The sequence below is a fragment of the Centropristis striata genome, chromosome 7, assembly GCF_030273125.1.
Source record: "Centropristis striata isolate RG_2023a ecotype Rhode Island chromosome 7, C.striata_1.0, whole genome shotgun sequence".
NCBI classification, from domain to species: Eukaryota; Metazoa; Chordata; class Actinopteri; order Perciformes; family Serranidae; genus Centropristis; species Centropristis striata.
The window spans coordinates 34,585,171-34,605,486 of record NC_081523.1 but is presented as its reverse complement, the minus strand read 5'-3'; the positions used below and the strand labels follow the sequence as shown (position 1 = coordinate 34,605,486).

At 42.7% G+C, this 20,316-nt stretch overlaps 1 protein-coding gene across 1 annotated transcript in view; it reads right to left on the bottom strand.

Moving 5' to 3' along the window:
- The window catches only part of LOC131974831 (protein mono-ADP-ribosyltransferase PARP14-like), a 74,545-nt gene that overhangs the window by 15,715 nt on the left and 38,514 nt on the right, over positions 1-20,316 (bottom strand). Inside the window, exon 9 of the mRNA XM_059337314.1 lies at positions 11,134-12,074. Coding sequence (XP_059193297.1) covers positions 11,134-12,074 — 941 coding nt within the window. The remainder of the gene's footprint in view (positions 1-11,133; positions 12,075-20,316) is intronic.

Here is a 20,316-nt window from a genome sequence, read left to right as displayed (position 1 = left end):
TTGAATCTCCAGTTAAATGTGGACAGTGTCTAAGTTACAGTGCCAGCTGTGATTTGTTTTTCTTTACTCCACATATGGCTTTTCTGTGTTTCTGTGTGTGTGTGTGCGCTTGCGTGTGTGTGTGTGTGCGCGTGTGTGTATGTATTTATGTATGTATAATTTCTTATCTTTTCAAGGAAACACACTCTAATTTCCTGTCATATGGGTTTTGAAATTCACCACTCTTTACTTTTCATATACCTTGAAGTCACCAGTTTATGGCCTGTAACTACTTATTAGGGCCACGGGGCAATCACATCGAGCACTATTGTTATACTGTGGATTTTTTCTTCTTTCTCTTCCGGACACAATTTCGTCCCGCTACTAGTCCTGCAACTCAAAGAGAAAATTATATATCAAAACGTGTGGTTTGATCGGGATCGGTGTGCTATTACTTTTCTCTACGGAATATGAATATGAAACTGCCCAAAATTTTGCATTGAAGTGAATGGGACGGCTGAAAAAAAATGAGCAAAAAAGAACAATAATTGGAGATTTTCAAACTTCTACTTCTCTGGCATAATTTCACCTAGAGACTCCATTTAAACTTTAAACAGTAGACACAAGTCTTGTGTATTGGTGTATTAATCCACGTTTCGATAGGTCATATAGTTTTTTATCAATCCTTGTTCAATGACCATGATCATTTTTGGAGAAATTCTGAGATTATAATGGGTGTGTATTGCATGGAGTGTTCGTGTCAGAGTGTATGACATCATCGCTCAGAGTGTAGAGGAAGAGAAAAAATTGTCAAAATATAAATTTGAAAACTGCGCTCCAGGCCGCAAATTCCACTCTACAGAAATAATTTATACATAGAAACGTAGGAAAATTTGTCTTCTCACTCACAATCCTGTGGTAAAACTGCCAGAGTTATAGTTTGGGCGTAGGACGCACAGATGTGCCACCAACACGCACCAACAGTCCCATTGTCTCCCATATTAAAAACGCAGGAAGATTTCTGTAGAAAAGTAGATGTAACAGTTTCTTTTGATCACTCTAACAAAGCTATTTCTTGATTTTTCTTTAAAAAAAAATCCAAGATTATGATCAGGCTCTTCTCCACCCTGGGCCAGAGCATGTGCTTGCTGAGCTCAGATGGAAATACTGGGTTCTGCGTGCAAGGGAAGCGATCCGGATCTGCACTCCTGTCGAGAATGTCAGCTGTGGCCAGCAAAGCCTGACGTGCCCAAGATGGCTGACCTTCCACCCTCACGCTTACGCCTGTACAAGCCTCCATTCTATTCTACAGGAGTAGAATGCTTCGGCTCATTCCACATTAAGGTAGGGCGTCGGAATGAGAAGAGATGGGGGATTCTATACAAGTGCATGACTACACGCTGCATTCACCTGGACCTTTTGGAGAGTTTAGACTCTGACGCCTTCCTCATGTCTTTGAGACGCTTCATCTCACATTGTGGTACACCATTTGAGCTTCTTTGTGATAATGGCACCAATTTTGTTGGACGAGATAATGAGCTGCAGGACTCCTTCACTGAGATGGCACTGAGTCTGAAGGACCAGCTGGCCAAGCAGATTCAAATTCTGCTTTAACCCACCAAGCGCGCCTCATTTCAGTGGAACTTGGGAGAGGGAGATCAAGTCTGTGAAGACTGCCCTTCGTGTTATCCTGAAGGATTAGACCGTATCCGAGACTGTCCTCCTCACGGTCCTCATCGAGGTTGAGGGCATCATGAATGCAAAGTCATTGGGCTACCTCTCTTCGGATGTTGCGGACCCAGATCCCATCACTCCAAACATCCTCATCATGGGACGCCGGAATTCGTCCCTACCACAAGCCGTCTATGACGCAAGTGGCCTCCTTGGCAAGCGTACTTGCCAGGTCTACAAGAGAGGCAGAAGTGGAGGAAGGATGGGAAGAACTTGTCAGTTGACCAGGTGGTCCTCATTGTTGACCCACAACTTCCTTGGGCACTATGGCCTGTGGGGAAGGTCAGGCAGACATACCCTGGAGCTGACGGGCGTAGCCGCACCGTGGTTGTGCAGGTGAAGGATAAGACCTACTTGCGCCCTGTGCCCGACTCGTGCAGCTCCCGAATCTCCCTGATATGGATGAACCCTAATAGGCTGGCTTTCCTGTCTACATTCAAAAGGTCTAGGTAGACTTTTGGGGGCGGCTGTGTAGGAAAGCCCTAGTTCAGAGGTGTTAATGTATTGGGTGTGTGCTGTTACTGGCCCTTTAAGAGGTGTCCGGACTGTAGAGTCTGATCAGTCAGTCAAGCTAGCATGTACTAGCTAGGCTAGACTTGATCCACATTTGGCATTGTTTGTGCGGTTTATATTTCTCCTTGTTAATAATCTGGGTTATGATGTAAAGGAGTTACTTACTTAATTGGAAAGCATTTTTTAGTTGTCTGCCCTTCATGTCACATTAGTTTAATGTGTGTGTTTTCATTCATATGTCTTGCATGCAACCTTTGCTTCATGTATGTTCTCATTCTGTAAATAATGTATATTGTACTGTTATATTGTGTTTCAGAACCACACTTTCTTCAATTAAAGCCACTTAAACTTGAAGCTCTGCCACATGATTTCTTAACCGAAGTCACAGTACCATAGTGTTCGCCTGCTATATCCAGCGCATCTGTTGAGGCCCTAGACCTCTTCTATACGATCCAAAGTGTTTTCCCACCTCAAGGGTCTTGGCACTGACATTGCTTTTCTTCAGGAGACCCATCTACGTATAAATGATCATTACAGAATGCGCAGGCCATGGGTTGGGCAAATATTCCACTCAGCTTTTAATAATAAATCCATAGGAGCTGCTATTCTTATTAACAAACGTATTCTGTTCTCCCGTGATCAGATTATCTCTGACCCCAACGGGCGCTATATTATAGTGAGTGGCACATTATATCAGACTTCAGTCACATTGGTTATTGTTTATGCCCCTAATTGGGACGACCCAAATTTTATGACTTCTCTTTTTTCAAAAATTTCCAATTTGGACACTCATCGTCTCATTCTAGGGGGTGACCTGAACCTATTAATAGACCTCAAACTTGACAGATTCCACTACTTATACCCTCCGCCATGTCGAAGACGTCATCGTCTATTATGAGTCAGTTGGGCTGTAAAGATGCTTGGCGCTTGCTCCACCCATTCTCAAAAGAATTTTCTTATTTTTCCAAAATACATCATGCTTATTCTCGTATGGACTATTTTTTTTCATAGACAGGGCTCTTCTACCTACTGTGAAATCCACTGAATATTCTTCAATTGTTATTTCTGACCACGCTGTTCACATCTTAGATCTAGCACTCACACCTTATACTGCAAAACAATGGAAATTTAATACAGGGCTGCTAGCTAAAGATGAGTTCTGTGAATATATTTTTTTTAATATTTGAATTTTCCTTGAGAATAATAAAACTGAGTCCATATCACCCTCTCTGTTATGGGAAACATTAAAAGCAGTAATTAGGGGAGATATTATCTCATACAGCACTGAGATAATATCTCCTCATCAGGCTAGGAAAAATAAACACAAACAGCAAGAGCTTATTGATGCAATTCTCACCATAGATAGAGAATATTCGAGCTCTCCTAGTCCAGATTTGTATGCTAAAAGGATCAAATTACAATGTGATTATGACCTTCTCTCTACAGATAAAGCAGAGTACTTTTTAAGGCGGACCAAAGGGACATACTATGAATATGGTGATAAAGTCAGCCGTCTCCTCGCCCTTCAACTTAAACGTCAGTCAGTCTCAAATTTCATATCACAAATTTATGACTCAAGTCAAGTCAAGTCAAATCAGATTTATTTATATAGCGCATTTACAGACGGCTGAGCCGCACCAAAGTGCTTCACATAAAAGTGCAAGAAAGTGCAATAAAATACAGAATTGAAAAGGGGACAAAGAAAACAAAAAACAAAACAAAATTTAATTTAAAATAAATTAAAAGAAGATGGGATATTTTTTAAAAGCACTGTGGGATTACTAGGGGACACTATTCCCTAGCACTTGCCGGAGGAAAAAAAAAACTTTAATAGAAGACAAGAGAAAAGAGGTGGGTTTTTAAGTGGGATTTAAAAACATTTAGTGACTGCGCTGCACGGATGTGGAGGGGGAGGCAGTTCCAGAGTCTGGGGGCTGCTACTGAGAAGGCCCTGTCACCTCTTGTTTTTAGTCTGGACCTGGGCACCTCCAACAGCAGCTGGTCAGCTGACCGTAGAGCTCTGGAGGGGGTGTGGTGGTGCAGGAGGTCAGACAGGTATGTAGGGGCCAGACCATGGAGGGATTTGTTAGAAGAAGTTTATAGTCAATGCGGTGACGGATGGGGAGCCAGTGGAGCGATGCGAGGACCGGGATGATGTGATCGTGTTTTTTAGTGCAGGTGAGGAGTCTGGCGGCTGAGTTTTGGACCAACTGCAGGCGGCGAAGCTGCAATTGATCCATGCCGGTGTAGAGGGCGTTACAGTAGTCCAGTTGTGATGTGATGAAGGCATGAATAGTTTTCTCCAGGTCACTCTGAGGCAGGTAAGCTTTTGTCTTGGCTAGTGTTCTCAGGTGGAAAAAGCTTCTCCTCACCACTGCACTAACCTGCTGCTCAAACTTAAAGGCACTGTCAAAAATCACGCCAAGATTTCTGACAGAAGGTCGGATGTTGGAGGCGAGAGGGCCTAGGGCATCAGTGGAGAAGGCCGGAGAAAATAAATAATGATCTCCATCTTGCTCTCATTAAGGTTGAGGAAGTTTGCACTCATCCATGATCTGATGTCAGCCAGGCAATCAAGCAGTGGCTGGAGTGCCCATCAACCTTAAGAGGCAGATATAGCTGGACGTCATCGGCGAAGCAGTGGAAGGAGATGTTATGTTTGGCCAGGATGTCCCCTAGGGGTAAAATATATAACAGGAAGAGGATGGGACCTAGAATTGAGCCCTGAGGGACCCCACAGGTGAGGGGGGCAACAGAGGAGAAGAAATCCCCAAGCAGGACAGAGAAGCTCCTGTCAGCCAGGTAGGACTGAAAGAACTTCAGGGCGGTGCCTTTGATGCCAACTTGGTGCTCAAGCCGAGACAGCAGGATCCTGTGATCCACCGTGTCAAAGGCTGCTGTGAGATCTAGGAGCACTAGGATCACAGGGCTCCCTGAGTCAACGACTAGGAGCAGGTCGTTTAGCACTCTCAGGAGTGCAGTCTCTGTGCTGTGGGCTGTTCTGAAGCCAGACTGGAATTTTTCATAGATGTTTTTGTTGGTCAGAAAGGCTTTCAGTTGGACATAGACTTCTCGCTCGAGGACTTTAGACAGGAAGGGTAGTTTGGAAATAGGTCTGTAGTTAGAGAGAATGGAGGGGTCGAGGTTGGTTTTTTTTAGTAGTGGCTGCACTACGGCGAACTTGAAGGCAGCCGGGACACAACCAGTGGAGTGGATGGAATTCATCAACAGTAGAAGGAAGGGGGCAACTGTGTTGAACACTGTAGCATCCTTAAGTAGACGGGAGGGTAGACAGTCAGAGTGGCAGTTGGAAGGCTGCAGGTGTCTGACTGCATCGGAGAGGGAGGATAGGGTAATGGGCTCAAACTGCTCGAAGACAGTCGGCTGGGGATGGGGGGGAGGCGGGGGAAGGGGGCTGGGAGAGATATCAGAGGGCCTGAGTGATGCGATCTTGTCAATGAAGAATTTTTGAAAGCTTTCACAGAGGGCGGGTGAGGGCACAACAGGGGATTCATTACGGGGATTTATGAGAGAATTTAGAGTATTGAAGAGAAACTGAGGTTTGTGACTGTTTCTGGAGACCAGGGTGGAAATGTACTGTGATTTGGCTGTTTTAACGGCTCGTTGGTAGTCCACTAGGCGACTTCGGAGGATTTGGAGGGACACGTGGAGACGGTCCTTCTGCCACTTGCGCTCAGCCTGCCTACAGGAGCATCTGAGGACACGCGTTGCATCATTGAGCCATGGTGTTAACTGGGCTTTCGCGCGTTTAGGTTTGAGAGGGGCAACAGAGTCCAGAATGTCAGTGCAAGCTCAGAGATAATGTCCAGTGGCGGCCCATGCAGGGGTGAGTTGTTGAAAGCGGCCGAAAACTGCCCAGCAGTGGATGGGTTAATTGTGCGTGAGATCCGTTTGGAGACACTAGGGGTACTACCTGGGTGTGGGATTGATACAGTGAACAGAATTGGGGAATGGTCAGAGAAAGACATGGCACAGATTTCAGTTACAGAGGCAGAAACTCCATAAGACAGTGAGACATCAAGTGTGTGACCCTTTTCGTGTGTTGGGCCGGTGACAGCTTGCTTTAAACTAAATGAATCGAGAAGGTTCAGAAAGTCCCGGGTCAGAGGTTGAGACTCGCAGCAAACATGGACATTGAAGTCACCACAAATTATTAAGTGGTCATACTTCACCAATAGCCCAGACAAAAAATCTACAAAGTCATTGATGAAATCTTTGTTGAATTTAGGAGGGCGATACACCACTGCACACAATATGGGGGAAGACATAATTAATTCAAAGAGCTGTAGTTCAAAGCTAGCAAAACCAGCGTGTGGAATCTGCCGACAGTGAAAAAACGACTTGTAAACAGAAGCAATGCCTCCGCCTCTCCCAGTCGCACGGGGAGAATTCAGGAAGTTACAGTCCTGTGGGAGAAGTTCAGAGAACGGCGTGTTATCACCGGTAGACAGCCAGGTCTCACACAGAAATAGAAAGTCTAACTCCCTAGAGATAAAGAAGTCATTCAGTATGAACATTTTGCTCGCTAGGGACCGCACGTCAATCAACGCCAACCGGAGGGTTAGCTCGTCGCTAGCCGCTGGTCCGGTGCGCCTCAACAGGCGTAGGCTAGAGTGGTCAACACCACGACTGCACCTACGGAGGGATCGCCAGCGAGCCGAGCCAGGAGTGGAGATTTGAGTATGTCGCGGTCCGGTCGGCGCTGTCGGGACGGCTGGAGGGGCTGGAGACAGGACGTAGGCATCGCGCCAGACGCCGGGCGGCAGCTCGATGTGTGGGCAGCTGGATCTTGATCTTCACCAGCAAACCTCCCCTCCTTCCTCGTCTCCTGGAACGCTTTTTGCGAGAAGGGGCCACAGGCTGGCGGCGCAGGTAAGCTGGGATACCTGACAGCACGGGAGGGGGAGAACTGGTCCAATCTCCTTGATCAGGTCTGGCTGCCCGAGCCACAGGGAATTTTAGGTCGCGGATGTTAAGCAGGGCTTGACGATCGTAGCACAGAATGGCAGAAACATCCAGATAGACACTTAGAAACAGGGCTGTAACAAACAATAGGCAGAGCGCCCGTGGAAGACGAATCGCCGAACAGACTGGCGCCATCTTGCTCATCAGTGAAGGCACTGATGAGACTCCTTAACTACCAACCCAGCTGAAAAAAATTCCACCTTTGCTTCCTATTATTTTAATATTCTCTAAGTCCATACCTCCTGCAGATAAGAAGACAATTGATAATTTCCTGGATAACATAGATATACCTACCATAGATCCTCAAATTGTGAGTTGGAAAAACCTATACTGTTGGAAGAATTAATTTCTTGTCTTAAATTAATTGTCTTAAATGCAAAACAACTAAGCTCCAGGGCCGGATGGATTTCCGGTTGAATTTTATAAAAAGTTTTCCCACCGGCTTGCTCCTTTGTTATTAGACATGTTTAATGATTCACTGAATCTCCTAACACATCCCAAACTTCTGAAATGGTTATATCTTTAGATGCTAAGAAAGCCTTTGATCGGGTTGAATGGGATTACCTGTTTTCTCTTTTGGGAAAATTTGGCATTGGGTCTAAATTAATTTCTTGGATACAACTTTTATACTCTGCCCCTTCTGCTTGTGTGATGACCAACTTAAAATGGTCTGAATATTTCCCTCTATCAAGAGGGACGCGCCAAGGGTGCCCAATGTCTCCCTTGCTTTTCGCTATAGCAATAGAGCCTCTTTCCATTGCTCTCAAAATCTTCTTCATGTTTCACTGGTATTTTTAGAGCTGGACTGGAACATCGAGTTTCTCTATATGCTGATGATCTGTTGCTATATGTCACAAACCCAATTGTCTGTGTAGACAATATTTTAGAAATCATGACAAATTTTAGATCATTCTCAGGTTATAGATTAAACATCACTAAAAGCGAGTGCTTTCCTGTAAATATAGCAGCTAAGCAGATCCCATCAGATGCACTACCATTTCGATTAGCTCTTAACAGCTTTCGCTATTTAGGGATTAATATTTCTCACTCCCTGCCCTTACTGTATAAAAACAATTTTACAAAGTTGGTTATGGAAATAAAGACTGATTTGGTGCGCTGGGACACTCTCCCTCTCTCTTTGATAGGTTTTCTGTCTAAATCTGTTATACAAATGTTAGATAAAATGATCTCAAAATTTATCTGGGCTGGTAAAAGCCCAAGAGTGTGTCAAACAACTCTCCAAAGAGACAAATTGGATGGAGATCTTGCACTGCCTAACTTTTATTAAATTATTTTACTATTGGGCTGCCAATCCTCAGAAAATCCATACCTGGTGTAATTCTCCCAACTTGGACTGGTGCATAATGGAAGATGCCTCTTGCTGTCCCTCATCTCTAGTGGCTCTGGTTTGTGCCCCTCTAGTTTCTCGTTACCCAACACTTTCAACTTTCAACACCCATCCCATTAAGCCCTGTTTGCAAAAATCATCTCTTTCCCCCCTCCAGGGCAGATGCTGCTTTCACTTTGTGGAGAGAGAGAGGTCTGGTTCGTTTTCCAGATCTATATTCAGAGGGCTTATTTGCTACATTTAATGATCTCCGTGTTAAATATAATCTACCCCAGCGGGATCTCTTATCACTCCAATAGCTCATTGTAAGATTTCAGTATTATATGATCTTATTTCATCTTCAAATAAGTCATCCCTTTTGAGGGTTAGGGAGAGTTGGGAAAAGGAGCTTGGCTTTGATCTGGGGGATGAGTGGTGGAGGGAGGCACTGATCAGGGTCAATTCTACATTTTCTTGTGCTCGTCTTAGCTTATTGCAATTTAAGGTTCTCCACAAAATTCATTTAACTAAAAGTAGACTGAGTTGGCTATTTCCAGGCAAAAATGATATTTGTGACCGATGTGATCTATCTCCAGCGGACCATGTTCATGTTTTTTTTGTGTCCCAAACTAGCCAATTTCTGGTCATGTTTTTATGAATTGTTTAGCAAAGTAATTAATACAAGATTAGAACCCTGCCCATTGATATCCATATTTGGGGTAACTCTGGTTCCGACTAGTCTCACTAAGGAAAATTCTGATATTATTGCTTTTGCCTCACTCATAGCCCGCAGACGTATTCTATTACATTGGAAAAACCCAAACGCTCCCCCTGCCTCTTCATGGATGAGTGATTCAATGTCTTTTCTGTCTTTGTAAAAAATGTAATATTCCTTGAGAGGCTCAGCAGCCAATTTTTTTAATAAAAGATGGCAACCACCTCTCACCACCTCTCTGGACCCCAACTGAGGCGATTTGATGCATCCAATTTTCATTTATTTTATTAAGGTTTTTTTTTAATGAGCACACTCGGCATTGTGTGTTTATTTATGTATTGCTATTGTGAGTATAATTGTTAATGTTTCTGTTTCTCTGCTCTTTTGCCTCCCTTTATATTATTATAATACTATGTATTTTATTGTATTGTATTTATTTCTCTTTTTGTTTTGGGGGTTGTCTTTTTTGTGGTTCTTCTTTCTAATGTACCGTTTAAAAAACAAAAATGTGGAAAACAGCTGTGGAATAACTTAGCGGATGTCTTGTACTGATGCTTATGAATGCTAATTTCCAATAAAAAATATTATTTAAAAAAACCAAAACATTAAACTCTGCTCCTGTTAGAATAATCTGTTATTCTGTCTCTGTTGTCTGTCTCTGTGGACGTGGGTCACTATCCATGCGTGTGTAATTCACTATCTGTGTATGTGCCCTCTCTGTGCATTTATAGATTAATCATGCAAGCTGCTTTGCTGCAATGCTCATGTGCTAATATTGTTTTTAAACTATGATTAAACTAAATACATGTACTCTAAATACATTTACTCCATCTGCTTAAACTTTCTCTGCCCTACTTAGAGTAAGACTCTATAATCACAAAAAGATTTATTTTATATTTTATTGTTTGTTGCAAAATCTGTGTCTTCAGTAATATCTCTGCAGGTCATATCAAGGCAGGAGTTGGTGATTTGAAAGTTTGTTACAGGTCAGGTCACAGACATGCTATGCTAAGCAGAGAGATATCTGACATCTCTGCTTGGTGACATGACGTGTCCACATATTGAATGAACTGACAAATCAACGGATTGAAAGGAGGCGACTTCTGGAAGAGATCAACCTACATTTTTTAGTACACCTCTGTTAGGTTATAAAAAAGGGTTCAGGGAAAGTAGATTTGGTCCAGACTTCATGAACTGGCCATGTCATGTCATGTCAGGGATGTGTAGTTTGAACCCAGAGACTCTGTAACTGCACATTTCTTGACGTATTGTAATAAAGTGAAGTTAAACTGAGAACTTGGACGTCTCCTACTCATCCTTCCCCGATCGGCGCAGAGAAATAGGTGAGGATTTTGTGTTGGAGTCAGATAATTTAATTTTTAAGGTTCCCTTGATGTATTTCTCAACACTCCTCAGGGACACTGTGAAGACATGATTGATTCTGCTGAGACCAACGGTCACATGACAAATATCGACTGAAAATCTGTTTACACAGAACAGAGAGGAGAGGACAGGAGAGGCTGTTTCTGTTATCAGAGAAATTCAACTTTTGTCAGATTTCTGACATTCAAACTGTGTTATTCTGCACAAAGACACGTTTGAAGTGTTCTGATTGTGCTGATTCTATAGAGCTGCAGCTTACAGATTTATATAGATTTTATATGTTGCAGGGAAATACAAGGAAACAGAGAGGAGAACGTAAAAAAGATTAAAAGAGGCCCTGAAACAGCTTGTTGGGGTTCAGAGGGTAAAACTTGAACCATGTATCTGAACCATTTTGTTTTGAATCCAACTCTAAAATATCGGATTTATTGTTTCGCAATTTCAGTTTGAGTGTTTTTTAAATGTTTATAGGTCACCTAGAAATGTTTCTTTGATTTACCCTGAAGCTCCGATGCTGCCTCTTCCTGCTGGCTGTGGGACGGTCATCGTAGGTCCGAGGTCGTTGAACTCTCTGTTAACGGCTGAGGCCAGGAGTCTCACGGTGTTGTCACTGTTGTTGTTTTTTACCTTCTCATAGTCCTCCTCCTTCTCTTGGTTCTCTGGACAAAGCACCACCACACAGCTGAACTCTGACATGATTGTGGACAGGAACAAGCTTCCTTGAGTCTGGAAGTACTTCTTGGCTCCAGGCTTGTCCACGGAGAAGTTGTCAGTGGAGAGAGCGTTAGCCAGTTCCTGAAAGCAGAATTTTGCTTTCTGGACGTGAAGGCGAGCACCAGCAAAGGTGATTTTTGGCCTCTGTGGATCAAAACGGACTACCACATCGTTAGCTTTGGCGATACTTGTCCAGTCTTCTGTTTTCTTCTTGTCAATGAACTGAACAACAGCACAGGACTCGACCCGAATGGCTTCCTGAACTCGTGAGTAGTTTGCAATGAATTCTGTCAGACTGTGGCTGACCTCTTTCACTGGACTCTGGAAGCCAGCCACCATTATCTTGTCTCTTCTCTCTGGGTGGATCTGAATGGCCACCGTTTTCTTCTTTGAGGAGTTGTAGGTGTCCAACAGCTGTTGGTTCAGGCCCGCCCAGTTGACAAGCTTCAGGACTTCTGGATCTTCGACATCAAGAGTCTGAACAGCCAAAACCGCCTTCATCGTATTCTCAGCGGCGGTGAGGACGATCTCAGAACTCCCCATTAGGAAAACCCCTTTATTCTCAATGCTGTAGATGGCACTGATGCCTTGGGATGTGAACAGATCCTGGGACATTTCCATCGGATCCACAGTCTTGAGAAAGTCCAGAAGATGTGGCGGGACATTCAGCTGTTTTTTACTCATCCCCACATTCTTCTCCAAGATCCACGACTTGGTCTGGAAAACCTCCGCAGGGAGTCCTTTGACAATGTCTGTCTGCCGCTTCACCTGCCTCATGGCTTTGAGGACGATGTCCTCCACAGAAGCCCTGATTCGTTTGATATCGTCGGCTCGACCAGCCGCGGCCACAATCCCCCTGGACGCATCCAGCACCAGGCAGGCGTCTTCCTGGACAATCGAGCGGACTTCTTTCTCTGCAGCTTTCCATGCATGTGCGTTCACTTGACAGTCGAAGGCCGTGTACTCAGACATTTGCTCACGAAAGGCCACCTGGGCGGCTTTCTGCCAATCAGCAACGCGTTCGGCCGTCAGGCCTTTCTGCCTCAAGAAGCTCGGGAGAGGGCTGAGTTTCACCTCAGGGGTCTCCAAGTCCACACTGCAGAAATACGGACGCATCTGATCGTTGATGCTATCAGACAGTTTCTTCATCTGCAGGAACTTCCAGACAACGTGGTGAACGCTCTCTGTGAAGGGCTCGGGCATCTTCCATGTTGGGCGTTCTTCGCCGTACAAAGCGGTCCCCAGGGACTCGTAGTACGGATACACCCCGACAGGGATGGACCGCATCAGATGATCTCGGTTCATACAAATGCTTTCCACAACTGCGGTGATCCAGGAAATAAAAACAAGAAAGCTTAGGTGAATGGTTGTAGTCTTTGTACCGACAAGGCATTTCAATAACACTGAACTGTTTTCCAGGTCATAACATACACGATACGGCCAAAGATATGTGGACATCAGCAAGTCTTTACAAACAAAAACCTAAGGTTCGTTTTCATAGCACCACCATCTGGTCAAACTGCACCAAATTCAGAAAAGCATTTCCTTGTGTCTGAAGCGTTACACTCGCCTAGAGTGAAGTGGAACGGAAAAACAGTATTCAAGATGTATGAAGGACAAGCTCAATCAAAGTCAGATTTCTTGCTCTATCGTATTAGAAGGGAGTAAATCTGGAGACTTTTAAAGCAACAGAATAATAAAATCACATGTTAAACCCTCAATTTTTGTGTCCACATACTTTTGACCAAACAGTGTACATCTGGTGATTCTCACTGAATCACAGCGAGTTAAAGATGAGAAGTAAAGCTAAATAAAAAGTATAATTAACCTTTGGGGTTGTTGAACTTTGCGATGGCAGCCTGTTCATTGGGGATCATGGTGATATCGTCCGGCAGCGCCCAGCTCTTCTCAAAATAGATCTCCAACATGTCTGGCAAGGAATCAGAAACAAAGAGCTCGTCACCACAGTAAAATAAACGCTGTAGACAGAAAAACAGCGATTTTACAGTTTTTGTACCTTTGACCACCTGTGGAGGCAGACTCTCCACTCGGACGCTCTCTGCTGCCTCCAGTGGCCGGGCGGTCAGTCCGCGTTTCTGCAGCTTCTGACTGGACTGACTCACAGTGAGGAACCTCTCCGCATCTGCAAAACACTCCAGATTATTACTTTAATAGTGAAACCGGTTAATCCGGCTTGTTCTCACCAATCTGGGTCCAAATAACACAACTTTACTTTCAAGTTACGTGCAATGCAGGCGCCAAAATCAAACCTATAAATGTGAACACCAGTTCTTCCCCATGTCTCTGTTTGGAGTTAGTGGCGCCAGGAGACGGACGAAAAAAAGACACAAAATTACCAAAAAATTTGCAAACTGACAAAAAAGACACAAAATTACCAAAAAAAGGACAAATGACCAAAAAAGCACAAAATTGCAACAAAAATATGTAAAGGCTTCCGGTTGCAACATGTAGAGAGAGGACGCGCGTGCGAAGGCTCCCGGTTTGCTTTTGGTTATTTTCCTTTTTAAAGAGTCTTTCTGTGAGCATATCGATATAACAAACACTGTTCGACATAGTTTAGTCAACTCCGTATAAGATGAGCAAACCTAGAAACACTAAATCAGCCAACAACGTGGAAACTCCGGCCACGCGTGCTGCTACTTGTGCTGCGGGCAAGCTAGCATCCTTTGCAGCTAACAACTCTCCAACATCGACAAAAACACCTGCTGCTCCCGAGGCACCCGCTGTGGTTGATATGGACCAACTGTCTGCAGAGTTTGCCAAACAGAGAACCTCACTAAAGGAAGATGTTTCCTCCCTGATGCAAGAGGCTGTTAAGCCGCTACAGTCTGCAATGGACTCATTACAGTCAACAATGGAGTCTTTCCAGGGCCGTCTCACGTCAGTTGAGTCTGTGGCAGGTGACAACTTTGAGAGGTTAATGGTAGCAGAGTCAGCCATTAAAACGCTCCAGAACCATAACCAGTCACTTCTGGATCGGATTGACGACCTCGAGAATCGCTCGCGGAGAGCAAACCTCCGTATATTAAACATCCCTGAAGGCAGCGAGGATGGCAAAGATCCTGTGAAGTTCATGTCTGGGGTATTGATGCAAGCGATGGGCCCCGATGTTTTTCCTGTGCCTCCTGAGCTGGAGAGAGCCCACCGGACACCGACCTACAGGTCCGGTCGGAGATCATCTCCCCGCACGTTCCTGGTCTGTTTCTCCAGATTCCAACAGAAAGAAGCTGCGCTGCGCTGGGCCAGGAATCATGAGCTCAAATACCAAGGTACCATTATAAGAGCTTATCAAGATGTCAGCACAGCGCTCGCTAAAAAGAGAGCTGCGTTTAACGGCGTTAAACAAGCTTTGTACCGGAGGAACATCAGATTCCACCCGCTATACCCGGCCCGGCTGCGCGTGTTGTGCGAGGAAGACGTGTTTGCCTTCGAATCACCTGATGAAGCTCAGAAGTTTTTCGATCAAAAGTTCGGTAAGGAGTGAGACTATATATGTCGCGGTTTGGTCTATGCAGCCTGGAAATTGTTAATTACCTGACTTCGAAAACGTAAGATCACCTCTTCAACCTATTACGTCAACCAGCGGTCTTAAGACCCGAGGTATGAACACTCACTGACGTTATCGCTGGACTAATCGGTGTTATGATGTATACAAGTTAATTTCTGTAACCCTTCTATTGCATAGACCACTTATGGTGCCTTTCAATTATTATGTTATCCAAGTTTTCATATATGCTCGTTTGTTATACAGCTATTAGACTGTTCAAACGTCTTATTTTATTCTAACATCTCATAATCACTGGGAGCCTTCCTGGGCAGAAATGTAAAGAGAATGTATCACCAGAAGTTTTTGGAAATAGTGTTTAGCCTGCAGCTTGCCTCAGTGAGAAGGACAAGTAAAGGCCTAGTTCTAGTTCTGTTTTTGTTATGGGCATGGGATAGGGTTAGGGGAAAGGACACCACTACATTTTTGCAACAAAAGCTCACCTTCGTTCACTTAATATATGAACATTATTGTGTACTTTATCACAATCATTGCTCTTACTTATCTTTACTTACTACTCTTTTCATTTTTATTTTCTATAGTTAAAACATGAGAAATGGTGTTGATGCAAAGAGGGCTGCTATACGATTCATTAGCTGGAATGTAAAAGGTTTAAATGGGCCTGTTAAAAGAGCCAGAATATTTAATCATCTAAAATACTTAAAATGTGATGTTGCATTCCTGCAGGAAACCCACCTACTGGTTAAGGATCAAGTTAGACTAAAAAAAGGATGGGTGGGGAATGTGTTCGATTCCAATCTTAATTCTAAAACTTGTGGAACAGCCATATTGATTCATAAAAGAATCCAGTTTAGTGCGTCAACTGTCACCTCGGATCCACAAGGACGATTTGTAATGGTTTCTGGGCTTCTCTACCATAAGCCCGTGATTTTGGTTAATATCTACGCCCCAAATTGGGATGATGATAAATTTATGGGGAAATGATTTCATTAATTCCAGATTTGAATTCACAACAATTGATATTTGGTTGTGATTTAAACTGTGTAATAAATCCAGTATTAGACCGTTCCAATTCTAGACCTACAAACCTGTCTAAAAAGGCAAAGTTGTTATCAACCTTTATGGACCAGATTGGAGGTGTTGACCCCTGGCGTTCTTTATTTCCACAAAGCAAGTCCTTTTCTTTTTTTTCCTCTGTACATCACTCATATAGTAGGATAGATTATTTTTTTATTGACCAGACTCTTCTCCCCTTTGTCACAAACGCTGAATACTCAACTATAGCTGAATCAGATCATGCCCCTGTAATATTAGACCTCGCATTTCCTTCTTACAAATTAGAACGCCCCTCTTGGAAATTGGATAGAAATCTTCTGGCTGATGAGACTTTCTGTGAAATGATCTCCCAAAAAATAGATGACTTTATAGATTTGAACAAACAAGATGACATTTCCCCTTCCCTTCTATGGGAGACATTAAAAGTGGTAATCAGGGGTGAGATAATTTTGTATTCTGCTAGAACAAATAAGATTAAAAGAATAAAACAAGATGAGCTCATTAAAGCATTAGCTATGGTAGATGCTGAGTACTCTACCTCTCCCTCACCTGAATTATATAAAAAGAAGCTGGACCTCCAAACACAATATCATTTGTCATCAACTGAAAAGACAGAACGTCTCCTATTAAAATCACGGGGTTATGTCTATGAACATGGCGACAAAGCTGGACGGCTATTAGCACACCAACTTAAACACCGTTCCGTGTCTCAACAGATTCCACAAATACGTGATGGTGATGATGATGATGGTGAACTAATTATTGACCCAGATGAAATTAACGAAACATTCGCCTCATTTTATTCAAATTTGTATACGACAGAGACAACAAATGATGGTTCTGACATGGAACTTTTTTTCAACAATATCCAAGCCCCTTCTATAATTACAAGACATAGAACTGAGACTGAGCTCCCATTGAAATCCATTGAAATGATTAATGCAATTAAGGAAATGCAGAATGGCAAGACACCTGGCCCTGACGGGTACCCCATAGAGTTCTATAAAAAGTTTTCTAGTAAATTATCTACAATTTTACTCGATATGTTTAATGATTCTCTGTCCCATGGATCCCTTCCACGGACACTGACTGAAGCATCAATTACCCTTTTGCTTAAGCCAGTCAAAGACAACACAGCATGCGGTTCATATCGACCCATCTCCCTCCTAAACTGTGATGTGAAGATCTTGGCCAAGGCTCTTGCCTTACGCTTGGAAACCACAATGCATGACGTGATTTCTGTTGACCAGACTGGTTTTATTCTGGGGCGTCATTCATTTACAAATATTCGTCAGTTATTAAACATTATTTACTCTCCTGCGTCCAGTGTGGTCCCCGAGGTGGTTATCTCGCTTGATGCAGAGAAAGCCTTTGATAGGGTAGAATGGGGTTATTTATTTACATGTTTGGAAAAATTTGGTTATGGTCCTAATTTCATCTCATGGATTAAATTCTCATATACCTCACCCAAAGCCTCAGTAACTACGAATGGTAAGCGCTCTCAGTATTTTCAGCTGTCAAGAGGCACCCGTAAGGGCTGCCCTATCAGCCCATTGCTATTTGCCCTGGCCATAGAGCCCTTATCCATTACACTCAAATCATTACCCTTGTTAAGTGGAATCAAAAGGAGGGGTGAAGAGCATAAAGTATCTCTGTACGCAGATAATTTATTAATGTATGTATCGGACCCTGTTTCAAGCGCCCCCCATATAATCCATGCGTTGAGGAGATTTGGTGCTTTCTCTGGGTACAAACTGAATTTTAGCAAAAGTGAATGTTATCCTGTTAATGACCTGGCTCTTCAAATACAAGACAATGTTCTACCATTCCAAATGTCTAGGAATGGCTTTAAATATTTGGGCATCAATGTTACAAGGGACATGCAGAAGCTTTACCAGGAAAATTTCTGTCTGCTATTTGAGAAAGTCAAATTAGACCTGAAGCAGTGGAAGACGCTTCACCTATCCTTAGCAGGAAAAGTGAATTGTATAAAAATGAATGTGCTTCCCAAGTTTCTTTATTTGTTTCAGTGTATTCCACTTTATCTCCCTAAATCTTTCTTCAAATCTATTGATCAGGTCCTTATTTCATTTATATGGGACTGTAAGAAACCTAGAATACGGTTAGAACTGTTACAGAGGCCTAAAATGCAGGGTGGCCTAGCTCTTCCAAATCTCTGTTATTATTATTGGGCCTCAAATGTTCAAAAAATCATGTATTGGCTCCACTCTCCTGATACAGACTGGTGCCATTTTGAAGCTGCTTCTTGCATTTCAACGTCGCTTAGAGCCCTGGTCACCTCCAGCCTTCCCATCTCTATTTCTCAATACACCAACAATCCAGTGGGTATAAATACCCTCAAAATATGGTTTCAACTTAGACGTAACTTTGGGTTTAATAATCTTCTCCATCTAAGTCCCATACAGAATAATCACCTTTTCCTCCCAGCTAGATCAGACTCCGAATTCACTCTCTGGCAAAGACAAGGCATTTATACATTTAAAGACATGTATATAAACAATATTTTTGCTAGCTTTGATAACTTATCACATAAATTTGGCCTTCCTCGGTCGAGCCTGTTTCGATATTTCCAAGTCCGCCACTTTCTTCAGCATCATGAACCAAACTTTCCATACATATCATCACCTTCGGGTTTAGATGCTTTGTTAGAAATCACTTTCAGCTTTAAAGGACTTATTTCAAGAATCAATAACTGTATATCTTCTTTTAAAAATACAACTCTTGTAAAGATCAGGGCAGACTGGGTGGATGACCTGGGAGAAGACTTGGAAGAAGACATTTGGGAAAGCGCTCTACTGAGAGTGAATGACAGCACCTCATGTGCCAAATTAAGCATAATACAGTTTAGCTACAGTTAGCTTACATCGCATTCACTACTCCAAAGCCAGACTTGCTAAAATATTCCCTAAGACAGATGCAAACTGCGACAGATGTCTAAACACTCCTGCTGATCTAACCCATATGTTTTGGTCTTGCTCAGCCCTAGCATCCTATTGGTCTGTAATTTTTAAAACGCTATCAGAAGCTCTTAATATTGACCTACAACCCAACGCAGTAATGGCCATATTTGGAACAACAGACAGAAGATATTCTACAATAAGGAAAAGATATAAAAACATCATTGCTTTTACAACACTGCTTGCACGCAGAAGAATTTTATTACACTGGAAATCTAAAAATCCACCTAGTGTGTCTATGTGGTTTAATGACTTAATGCAGTTCATACAGTTAGAGAAAATAAAATACACTCTCAGGGGATCTAGGGATAAATTCTTTTCTGTTTGGGATCCAGTGCAGTACAAAAAACAAAAAATTATGTGAGCATTGGTCCAAGTTTTCTTTTGTGAATGTTGTATTTTTGTACATGTTCTGTACTATCAGCGCTCAATAAAAATAAATGTCAAAAAAAAAAAAAAATATGTAAAATGACCAAAGAAAGAACTCTTTGCAGAGATCGACAGCTGGGTTTAAACGTGTTCTCTTAGTGGCGTCTCGTGTCGTTTCCTACCTGCCGGTTTGTTGAAGGTCACCACGGCTCTGTTGGCCTCCCAGATGATCTCCAGACTGTAGCGGCTCTCGTCCAAACCCGACACGATCTCCACCAGCATGAACAGCAGGTCTGTGGACATGTTGTCTCCAACGTTTTCCAACACCACCGCAGCGCTCTGAACAGACTCTGAGGACAGACGAGGAAATAGAAAAAACTGAGCTTGAAGGTTTGTAGAGTCAAGTTTACTGCCCAGAAAAATATCAGGAATTCTTAGTTTTTACCCTCTTTGTTCTCTGCAGAAGCTCCATATTCTTCAGGTTCGGCTTCCGACTTCTGAGTCTTTGAATCTTTCGCTGAATCTGAAAATCAAAACAGTTGATTCAGAATAAAATGATCTGAACACACAAACTCAATGAAATACAGCAGACATAGTCCAGACAGTTTGAAGAAGCCAAACATGAAATAATAAAGATCAGAGTGACTGTGAAACATCTGATTCCAAACCAAAGACAGAGCCTATTAATTATATTTCAATGTCTTTGACACTTTGAGCATAAAAACCAGAGAAGAAAAAAAGTTGGAGGCAGAATTACCTGAAACGTCGTCGCTGTTCGTTGGACTCTGACAAATAAAAAACATTTCTTTAGTTTACATTCAGACTTTATAGTGACATTTTACACGTTCTTTATATTTTCTACTTGATATATTTATTCTAGATATTAATGTTCTTTCTGTTTATTTCTCTGCTGATTAGAAGCTAAACTGCATTTTGGGTTTCTTCCACATTTATTGAAGTTTTTCTCATTTTCAAGAAAGAATCCCACGCAAAATAATAATAATAATAATTTACAATATATAGAACCATACAATTAAGT